This window comes from Athene noctua, chromosome 18 (genome assembly GCF_965140245.1).
Source record: "Athene noctua chromosome 18, bAthNoc1.hap1.1, whole genome shotgun sequence".
Lineage (NCBI taxonomy): Eukaryota > Metazoa > Chordata > Aves > Strigiformes > Strigidae > Athene > Athene noctua.
In genome coordinates, this window is record NC_134054.1 from 4,459,876 (window position 1) to 4,471,455 (window position 11,580).

An 11,580-nucleotide genomic window follows, 5' to 3' on the forward strand; every position below is an offset into this window, starting at 1 on the left:
GACCTGGAATCAGAAACAGGGACTCAAATGCAGAAAAGTATTCAAGAACAGCAAGAAGCCACATTTGAGGTTACATATCTTGGGTGGACATGTGCACTGTATGCCTAAAGTGACTGCTATTGCAATCCTTCTACAAAGACCAGCTGTAGTATCTTATAACAATCACATCACTGATACACTAACTGTAAAACAGATTATTCACAAAATAGAGAAAGTAATGTTGGGGAGAGGTGGAAGAGTCAGCACTTACTGTAGGAGTCTTAAGGAGTTTATCCATACACTCTCATGGAGCATCTGTGCCTGGAAAATGAGCCAGGGCTACTAAAGCAAACAACTATGCCCAGACCAAACAAAGCTTAAAGCTAAGTGCTCAACATGTACGTTAAATCACAGTAACCCAGTGCACATGCACTCAAAGTAATTTTATTATGGCTGTAGATATTGGACAGTTTGAGGCAGTTACTTAATATGACTCGTATGACTGATTTATAGACAGTGAAAATGCCAAGCAATTTGAATTTCAGGATGGATGAAGCCCTGAAGAGTACCCTACTATTAGAACAATGGCCTCCTATCAACCCTAGGTTGTAATGGAGCACCTGGAGAAAGGAATAACGTTTTTTAGCAACAAAATAATGACAATGAGCAGGGACCCTTATTTCTGCATAGTGAAAGATACCCTAATTCATTTTTCTATCTACCTGTTAAGGAAAAAAAAAAAAAAAAAAGTCTCAAACCCACAACAAACAAGGAGAATGGATCTTCAGTCACAATATGACTACTGAACCCCAAATTTTTGCAGTCTAGTAATGCCATGGACATCTCTCCTACAATTTCCAGTGAAGATGTTAATAGTTACTGACTGTAATTCAGCATTCTGTCTTTTTATTTTATTTTTGGTTAAACCAGAAACAGGACTGTGTTAATCCAAATATGTTGCATCACTTATGCAGGAGCCAAGCAATAGGAAAGCCTTCTGTTTGCTTCCACTCTGGGTCAATACTGAACCAGTAACACACAGGTGAAAGGCCTGGTTTCCCAACAGTTTTGTTCACATCGTTTCCAGTCAAGCAACCTCGAGCAATATCATTTCAAATACTGGAAGTCAAACAACTCAAAAGCGTCCCAGCTGGGCTCGAAGGAACAGAGGCCTTGGAGATACCCGGTGGCCGAACCGTCCGAGCAGGGGCCTTCAGCACCACGGCCAGATCCCCGAGGAACGGGCACCCCCCGCCCCCGCGGGTGACACGGGGGGGCCTGGGGGGCTCCTGGCCGAGGCCTGTCCTCGGGGGTACGCTTGGAGTGAAGCTGCCAACCGTAAGTTTGAACTGCTTTGTAACAGGCTGTAGCACCGTATACAGTATCAATCTTGGGGAGATTCCGTAAATTCTGTAAGGACTTCATAGAAAAATGTGTTGAAAAGCAATCAAATATTATTTTACAAAGAAAAATAATAAAGCTATCGTGATTCTGCCGTGGCTGTTACCAAAAACACATTTTCCCCTTAAACCTTTTGTCACAATCAGTGCCTACAGGACAAGCTAATTATATACCACTTCCCACCTGCTTTTACTTCTGCTAGAACAGCCCAGAATCAGTTAAAAACACCAGATCTATTTTGGAACAGCAGTGAAGATGAAAAACAAGAAGAAAAACAGTACCAGAGTGTAACATTGATATCTGCAGGCAGTTTTTGCAGATGGCAGCAGTCCATGAGAATGAAAACAAAAACAAAATCACACTGAAATGTAGTGTACATAGGAACTATAAGCAATTCAGCAAAAATACAGGTTCTTGCAGAGACATTCACACAATTAGGACAGTCAAGCCCAGAGAGGTTGTGCAGCCTCCGTCCTTGGAGGGTTTCAAGACCAGAAAAAGACCTGAGTACCCTGGCCTGTCCTCGTCGCTCATCCTGCTTTAAGTGACCTCCTGAGGTCTGTCCCAACTGGAATTTTCCTATGATCCTAACCTCTGAGTTCAGATTTCCAAGCCTCCCTTCCCCTAACTGCTCTCCAAGGCAGAAGCTGATGTTATTAAAATTATGCATAATTAGCAGGTTGGGATATGATTAATTCCCTAAGAAATTAATTTCAAAATTTAGTTTAAGAAAAAAATATACAGAGCAATCTGGTTTTCAAAGTATTAAAAATAAATGCCATGAGATACTTTAGTCTACATATGCCACACGTATTGTGATCCATCTTGAGAAAAGACTTAGAAACATCATGAGAGGATATTACAACTCTTTATAATATATAAATGCATGTACACTGTGTATTTAAGAAAAATTCAGTGGTTCTTCTACCCTTTTTCCTTGTCCAAACAGGAATGGAAAGTCAGAAACATTATGATACAGAACCAGAAAATACAGAACAAGAGCACAGGTACAACCAAATACGCTCACCAGATTTAGAATGTGTGGAGGGAGCCAAGAGGGAGGAATATATGAGAAGGGAAAGCAGGACACATTAGCTTTTGCACCATGAAAGAAAAAGATAAAGAATCACAAAGGCACACCTAGAACACATAATGAAACCAAACAATTCAAGAAGAGAATTCTAAGAGCAGTACAGAACTACACAACACATAGGAAAAAAAACAAAACCAAAACTTATAGAATTGCAGCAATTTCTTCTTAAGAGTCCACCAGCAGCTTGCCTTCATAAGATTTCCTCCCCTTCTCCATCCCCCGATTCAACTGCTGTCTATAAGAACTCAGAACCAAAGGATCCAGGGTACAGTAGAGCTTGCTGTTACATTCCATTTGGATTCCTCTCTACACCTCTCCCATTTTTAATTGTAGCACAAAATAGCTTTGAAAAAGTGAGCATAATATTGCTTAAATTAAAAATCTAACTACAATTGTTTCTATTTATGTAACTTGCATACAACTTTTCTTCAATTACAAAAACACTTTGATTTAGTTCTAATAGGAAGAGGTGATCTTTGAAGATTTACCATTTAACACTCAAGTCTATGACTGAGAAAATCCACCTTCATATCACTTTTCACTTTCTAATGATATTCAGGTGTTTTAGTTGATGTTGATTTGTTGAAAATTTGTAAACAGAATGACCTTGTTAAATAAATTCTAACTTTATTATGAAAGCATATGGAAATAAACAGTGATCTAACCAGACTGACTGGCTAAAATTCCACAGCATTTCTTCAGTCAGCTGCCCTAAGCAGTGTTAAGTCTGGGTGAACAGGATAAGGATATGGGCACAGACATAACATTTCATCAACAGCATCCAGACAGCTGGGACAATACATAAAGTTTGAAGGCACAGATGCAACCTCAAATGATACTGTAAGCAAACAACATGTAAATTTTCTTCAGTGCCACACTGCTCCAGATTAAAATCCATGACCACGTTCCCATCAACACCCTTAATGACCATAATTGTCTAACAAAGTAGGGATCTTCAACAGGTCAGAGCAAGTAGTTCCCCAAGAATGAATGCAAGCTGTAAGGTTTTAATTCAGAAAACAGAGACAACAATAATCAACTGGGAAACTTTTTATTCAAGCAGCAAAAGTAAAAGCTATTCTACCAAGCAAGGCTTTAAAACTTTTTGTAGCGAAAGTTAAACAGCCAGTGAGAAGAGTAGTAGAATTAAGGAGAGAAAGTCATATCAAGTGATAGCCTTCTCTAAACTTGCTTCCAATTTGTGTAAGTAATTGCAAAACCAGTAACTAAAAAACCCTCAGTAATCTGCCAATATCTCCCCCCCCCCCCCCCCCCCCCAAAAAAAAAAAAAATTAAAGTCATTCCCACACACTCAAAACGCATGTCAGGAATCATGCATCTCCCCATCTCCCTCGCCTACCTGGTACGCCTGCACTGGCATGTGCACCAGCCTACATCAAAAAGAGTACAATTTTAGTATTACCATCTTGCAGGTACAAGAAATAGCTAGTCTGGAAAGCTGCCCTTAAAAAACTTCCAAAAGTAGTGTAGAGCTGCTGTTCTGTGAGTTACGTTTTAACTTCCTTTGGTTTCATGTCTCTTATCCCAAGAGCTACAAAGTGCACTTAGTGGGGACTGAAGAAAAAAGCTTATGGCCCCTGTAGTCTGAACTACAAAATAATTATGTGAAGCCTGTACCATGACCAGATGGCATTATCCTGTGGGCAATGACAACAGCCAAAAAAGTACATCTTCTGTTTGTATTAGTGAGAGTACAACTTCACAGGATGCACACATGTAAAGTGTCTTCTCTGAAAAGATCATTAAGAATGCAGGCTATTGGGCAAAAGCATAATCCAAAAAAGAAGAGAGAGCTAGTTCTGGTGAAAACAAAGTTGCTGTAGATAAGAGCCCACTGACTGGCAAGCACAGAACAGCCTACAAGAATGCCATGAGATGCCAAAATGCACATGCCAGAAAAAATTATAAGCATTTTCACACAGCTTTGTAACAGAACAGGAAGCAGTCTCCATCCAATAGAATCACATTAGCATAACGAATAGCAAGTCCAAATCATTTTCCACAGTTCCCATTATATAATTTTCTTGTTGATTTTCAAAATATTTTGCTAACACTGTTCTCATGCACATAACTGGACATGAAGAGCTGAAAGAGTCTGAGCAATCTAGCATAACGATGGGGGGAACAGGAAAAAACAATGAGCAACTTTTTTAGCCATCTCCTCAGTAACTGAGAAGATCAATTTTCCATTTCACAAACAGTTCTCTAATGTTTTCCATTAGGGTGCAAATGCAAATCCTGGTATTTCTCTACTCTGAAGCACAATTGGTCCCTAAGAGAGAACTTCTTCCAAATCATTTACACTTGAGTGCTTGATTTGTATTACCTTGCCTAGTCTCAAGCATACAGTGCTTTCTTGACACCGGCAGATCTTTTGTGCAACTGAATAAACTCCTTCCTTAGATATTTCCCTCATAAAGTTATTCCCAACTATCCTAAAAAGGGAAGACTATGTTACACTTGGTATTCAGCAGGACTCACTGATTCTAGGTCTTCAGCTGTGCAACAAGGTCAAGGGTCTAGTAGGGGTTTTTTTTAGTTTTTTTAACATTACTACTTCTGTAGTTGCACTGCTAAGTATGGCGTTTTCCAAGCAACACAGGAAGTACTCTGCTTAAGTGGCAAGTCACTTTATAAGGTTTCTCATAATATTTACAGAAGACCCTCTGTACCCTGTACCAAAATGATTCCAGTGATTCATGTAGTGAAAAAGCTGATAAAGCTTTAGGCGCTTCTCAAACCCTGCAGCTTTGGGAATTTTACTGTGATAAGCAGAGTAAAAAGAACTGCTGAAGCCCCCAAACATCCCAGCTATTGCAAGCTCATACTCTGAATGGCCATAGAAAGAAGCCGGATCGAAGATAATTGGACCAGAATCATCTTCAGCTACATTTCCTCCCCAGAGATCTCCATGCAGGAGAGCAGGAACAATTTCTACATCACAGAACAAACTGGGTATCTTCAGCTGCAGGAGGAAAAAAGCAAGACATGTAAGTACTACATTTTAAGGTGAATGATTGTAGAGTTTTATCTGCATACCTGCAGAGCATGAATTGAAGCTTCTTAAAAGTCAGTTAAGAAAAAAACATACCCTGAAATAGCATAGGACCTAGTCAACAGAGATGCTGAGAAAAATCAAGAGAATTTCTATTTTTCATAAAAGCCAGGAGCTAAAGAACAGTCACCCAAGTGTCTTTTAGCAAGAAAATATAAAATTTTAAACTGCATTCAGTGCTGCAATGGTGACCAGCTTTAATAACACCCACCCACTTCATCATTAGAAGGCTCAGGGGTCTCTCACCAACCTCAAAGAGATTTCCACAAAGCAATACCCAAATAGCTAATACTGTGGTCACCTAATCCGCTGCAAACCTTAAATGAACAGACGATGTGCAGAACAGTACTGCTTATAGACATTTTTCATCATGAACATGTTACAGGGAACAAGAAATGTGAACTTAATCTAGTATTTCCCAAGCAGTAAGGCAAAGTGCTATTTGGCACACATCCACTTTGGAAGATTAGCATAGGGTGATGTGGCAAAAGTCATTATGCCTTAGAATAAAGGGAATTTTAATCCCTAAGAGCTGCAGAACCTGGAGCATACCAACAAAATGGAATTTTGTTTTATGAAAAGAAATCTGAACAACCGAGAGAATTTCTCCTACCTGAAGCTGTGCCCAAAGTTCTCTTGCTTCCCTGTCTCCTGAATTCGCTTCGATCATGTCCATCTGGGGCTGGATTCTTTGCCTGGCAAAGAAAGTCACCCAATCATTCTGCCAGTCATTCACCTGAAGGAACAGGACAGCTGATGTTAGTTCTACAGCATATAAAAGACAGATTTTCTTCTTTTTCAAATAAACTTTTGGAGGATTATACAGCCTTTGTGCTATATCCTCCAGGACAGTAAATGCTACCATTTAATAGACTGTTATCTTAAAACATTAAATTAGGGAAAGAATTTTCTTTAAGTGATAAAACCCAAGAAATTGAAGAGCTATGAATGTCCAATGCAGCTGGAAGTGCTCTCCAAAGCACTACTTTCCTTAGCAGGCTGAACAACATTATTTTTTTTAAATGACTCTACAGCAATAAATTAATTTCCACTATAATAATTTTGGCCCCTGTGTCACTGAAGGGAAAATAAGATAAACTTAAAATTCTATCAGTCTGATGAAGTACAACCTACCTGTGGAAGATAGCCACAGCAGGTAACTGTATGAAAGCCAAATTGATCCACAAACTGGACTTCCATTTGCCCTTGACCTTTACCTTTCAAACCAAAGACAAAAATCCAATACTAATGACAAGATTCTAAGGATCTACAATGCAAATGGACCTTAAAAACTATGCAAGGGTACAATCCTTCTTCTACTGAGAATTAATAGAAATTGCACCTTAATACTTTTTGTTACAATGGTTGTTGCTGTTGGTTTTTAAGTTTATGTTTAAGGCTTGATGTACAGCAGCTATATTATAATCTCCATAATCACATTTTGAGCTAACGTATCTTCTCTGATACCATGTCCTTGCAGAAACCGTGGTTCGGGATCCCAAGGGTCCCAAATTGAATAAACATTTTGCTTAGAGGTCCAAATACAGCAAATAAAAGCAAAAAGAAGACCCCTCTGCCTGGGTGTTTCATCCAAATCTATTTTTGTAACATCTTTAGCGGAAGAAGATTAACTTATCCTGGAATAAAAAAAAAAGCTATTTCAACTATTTTGTAGATTATTATTAACTAGATTAAATTTGCAAACAGCTGTGTACTGTACCAACTGTGCTCTCTTCTTTCTTCAGCTTCTCTCCAAGTTGCTGGTTATGAAGATGGAGATCAGCCAGTTGTGTTCCAAGCTTTGCTGAATGTCTAAGAAACAAAACTATTCTTAGCAACACTGAAACACGAATGAATCCAGTTCTTGATATTCCAGGAATTAACTGAAAATATTTATCAAGCAAGTAAAAGAAGTTCTGCATCTCTAACAAAGTACATTTTCAAAATATTTTAGTTGTAAACACCTCCTCTTCCTATAAAGATTACATACTAATGTAGAACAAAAAGTACTTACATGGTTGTTTCTGACAACACTATTAAAAGTGAAAGTGAGCAGCAATCATAAATTTAATAACTATGAGAAACTATCAATTCTAATTTCTGTGTGGTGTCACTTTTATATGAACTTTCAGTAAGATATCTATAAGAAAGCATGCATAACATGCTATGCTTTGGGGGGGGTGGGGGGGTGGAATAGAGCCAGACAGGACTTATCTTCCTCTTTCTATCTCTGTCTCTCTGTCTTGGCTTCTCCTCTCTAAAAGGCCTAGAAGATGGAAGAGTCAGGTGGGCTTTATATATTTATGTATTTTTCAATAAAAGCTTATCCTGTACTCAGTTCAGAAAAGTCTTGTAGTAATTACAAACAACTGTCACAGCCAGTTGCCTCCCATGTTAAGAAAGGTACGTTTCTTTTCTTGTCTTTGACCTCTCACATCTTTCCCTGTTCTTGAGGCACTGTAATTTAAAGCAGTTATTTCTTCATTTTGTTCTTGTTAACACAGATTGTATCTCCTGAAATTTGTATGCCAAAGGTTGCGTTTGCACACTTTTCATCTCAATTAGCCCAAATAAAACAGGCTTTCTGCTCTTTCTCTTGGAGCTCACTAAACCATCAGCTTCATGATTTAGAAATTTTGTGGATGAGCAGAATGAGTGATAAAAACTTTAAGCTGGTGGCAGAATTTCTGAGACTGGGATGAGAAATTGGTCATGCCAACCTCCCTAACGGAACCAGACAGAAGTATTCATCATATTTTAATTTACTTGAGTGTTTGCCACAGAGGAGGGCTAAAAGTTTGAAACTATCAGAATCAAGGTGACTGTTGTAAAAATACTAAAATCAGGAGACTGAAATCAGGATGCATTCATCTGGGGGAGTTCCTCTGCATAATCATGACAGCCAATATTAAACAAAGGTTCTTACACCAAAGGCAAGGGCATAAAATAGGTAATCAAGTAGGTAATTTTCCTGACTGTAAAAAGGAACCTTACTGTAAAAATCACTAATTGCTTACAAAAATCCAAACAAACCCAAAACCAAAGAAAAGCCATGCTCACTTCTTGATGTATGACCTATTTGCTAGGTGAAGCATTGTGAAGTATTTTGTAAAGTTCTCAGCTGTCTAACTTCCCAAATGTACCTTGACTTGCTTTAAAAAAAAAAAAAAAAAAAAATTAACTTCTGAAAACAAGTGATTCAATTGTCATAACAGTCAAAATTCCTGGCCAAAGGAAGCAAAGATAATACTGTCTTTCACCTGTTTAAGCCTCTCATATCCAAATGTTCCATCACAAACAGAGTAGTGCCCCCAGGTAGGTCTATAACTTTGATGGGTTTAGGCACTTTTATCGTCTGAGTTTTCAAAAGAGCTTCCAAACTTGCCATTTCTCCCTCAAACATTCTTCTAGCCTGTCAAATATCAAAGAAAACCATTAGTCTCAATGGTCACCAGCCTCAGGTAAACAAAGCTCTTTCACAAAACTGTGTTAAATAAAAAGCTTGGAGCAAGTAGTTACTGCACATACAAGATACAAATAGATCCACACCACCAGACTTGACAATAATTTTACAAATACCGAAATTTCACTTCATAAACGAACTCCATAGAAGTGACTTAGGTTCTAGCATTCTCCGTAACAATTAAAGGAGTGCAAACTAAATATATCTAAAATGTAATCAATATTTTATTAATGGATTATACAGCAAATGTTTTGAAAGCTATGGCGATACACATAATCAGCTGAAAGACTAGAAGAATGGTGCTGACATTCATAGTCTTCATGCCTTTCCTGACACAGACTGCTTAGTCTTCAAAACAGCCTAATTTGCAGTCACAGAATGATTTTCCCTGACCTATTTCTTTTGCCTCATGGGAAAAAGAAAAAAGAATATCAATAATAGCAGCCAAATGCCCCTTACCGCACTTGAACACAGAAGTCCTTAGAACCCAAGCTGCTACCAACTGCATTTGCTCTGAGGACATTCTGAATTTAGGACCTATTTCTGCAATTGTTATCACACCAAGTAAAATCTATTCTCTTGAGTTGCTCCACTGACATCAATGACACTAGTCACATGAAGAAATGCTACTCTGGAAGAGTTGGGCAGACATTGCAGAAAAAGGTACATGGGAAATCTATGGTATTTGCTAAAAGTGAAAGCAAGGAAATACAATGAGTAAAACAGAAACAGAATACTAGCCCTTTAGTACTGATACATGAAACACAGTGAAAGGACAATTTGCAGTAGACGTTGTCCAAAAATTCCAAAGCCTACAAGAGATCAAGAATGAAGAACTGCTGAAATACTGAGCCGTAAGTTAGCTTTGTTCAGAGGAAATCAGAAAATACTGTATCTCTGTCTAAAGCATGATACTAGGTTAAAGTAAGCTGTTAACTTTAATAGCGTAAAAAACCCAGTGTTTTCTAAAGAACTTTGTTTTTCTAAAGAAACTGCTGATATATACCCAATGCTGCACATGCAGCACAGCTTTATAATACAGTTTGGCAAAGTTTGCTTTAATCAGCACTTAGAATCCACACACAGGCAAAAGCATAGAAAATTAAATGATTACTGAATAGAAAAATCTATCCAGATCTTTTTTTCCAAGGCCTATCTTGTAGCTAGCTCCATTGTATACCTAAAAACACAATTAACAAAAGCTTAAGTGGAAGGGCTATACTGCTATCAATTCATGCCATATTCAGTCTAACATAAGGCAGGTTCACCCTTCCCTATTTTCACATGTTACCACCTCAGTGCATCCATCTGGCTCCCCGATATGATCAGAAAGAGTAGACAAATTTGGAACATAGTTGCAAACATGCTTTCAAAAACATTTGTTTGCTATGAAAGGCAAATACAAGTTCTGACTTTTGCTCTTCCGGTGAAGCTATTAATTTGACAAGAGTACTTTTAATGTAAATTCCACCTAATCTCTGCTTTTGCAAATAAGGATGCCATAAAATGTGCTGCATTATACTTATCTCTGTCAAATGTAGATATCTACCTTCTACAGTAGGTACAGATATTGAAAGGACAAAGTCTTGAAGAACAATTGTGGAAAAATAGCATTTATTGTGAAAAGCTCCTTCTTATGTGCAGGGAATTGCCAGTTTTGTTACAACAAAGAAAGATGCATACCCTCAGTAGATAATTTTACACCTTCTAGGTTGCTACTGACACGCTCACAGTATATGCAGCCACAGCGATGCCCCCGTTACCCAGCCGTAACTGAGAGCAGTACGCCACTGTACTGCACGCCCTAGACAAAAAATACTGGTACTCCAACAGCACCCACCAGAAATGCTGCTCCCCATCCCAGCGCCTGCCCCCACCGTGGCAGCCCCCGGCATCCCGCCACAAGCCAGGCCCCAGCCCCACAGCAGCCAGACCCTCGCAGGGCAGAAGCTACCAAACGCCGCAGCCCTCTACGCCCGGCGGCAAGCCGCCCCCCTGACACCAGCAGTCGAAATTTTACTGCCCGAGCCGGCCAGTACACCTTCCTCCACCGAGAAGAGGCTGGGACCGGCCGAGACCAGCCCACCTCAGCGCGCCCGCCCTCACAGCTGCCTCCCCGCCCCGCCCCGCGGGCCCGCCGCACGCAGCCCACCCGCAAGCCCTACCCCCACACCTCCGCCTTGGAGTTGCTCTTCACGTACACCCGGCCGCGATCCGTGTCGTAGCTCTGGCCCTGGCTGATGCAGCCGCCCCCCGAGTGCCCCGTCGGCCGGAGCACGGCGGTGCCCAGCTCCCGCCTCAGCGCGTCCTCCATGCTGCCCGCGGGGCCAGCGCCGCACTGCGCCTGCGCGGCACCGCCGCCGGGCGGGGCTGTCAACATGGCGGCGGCTGGCGGGGTGGGCTGGCTAGCGGCTTGGGGCAGGGCTGGCCGCGGGTGAGGGCTTCGTCGTAGGCGTCGGGGGGAGACCCAGAAGGAGCCGCTTCTGCCTAGCTGGGGGAGGGAGAAGCGTAAAATCGCTTCCCAGAGACGGACGGGGAGGAGCGGGGTGCTGGGCGGCTGCGGCCCGG

At 40.5% G+C, this 11,580-nt stretch overlaps 1 protein-coding gene across 1 annotated transcript; it reads right to left on the reverse strand.

Annotated features, from left to right (window-relative positions):
* Positions 1-3,797: 3,797 nt before the first annotated feature.
* Positions 3,798-11,345, reverse strand: LOC141967927 (ketosamine-3-kinase-like). Its single transcript, XM_074922190.1, has 6 exons — positions 11,186-11,345; positions 8,810-8,961; positions 7,270-7,361; positions 6,684-6,766; positions 6,163-6,285; positions 3,798-5,459 (listed from the first exon to the last, which is right to left on the reverse strand). The coding sequence occupies exons 1-6, from the start codon at positions 11,324-11,326 to the stop codon at positions 5,121-5,123; spliced, it is 930 nt and encodes a 309-aa protein (XP_074778291.1). The 5' UTR covers positions 11,327-11,345; the 3' UTR covers positions 3,798-5,120.
* Between the last annotated feature and the right edge of the window lie 235 nt (positions 11,346-11,580).

Bases quoted from the DNA above. Each gene is read 5' to 3' on its own strand.
- LOC141967927 (XM_074922190.1), bottom strand. From the start codon at position 11,326: ATGGAGGACGCGCTGAGGCGGGAGCTGGGCACCGCCGTGCTCCGGCCG. The intron at 8,962-11,185 runs GTGTGGGGGTAG...GATATTTGACAG, and splicing joins AGAGCAACTCCAAGGCGGAG to GCTAGAAGAATGTTTGAGGG. The intron at 6,286-6,683 runs GTAGGTTGTACT...CTGTTCCTTCAG, and splicing joins GCTGTGGCTATCTTCCACAG to GTGAATGACTGGCAGAATGA.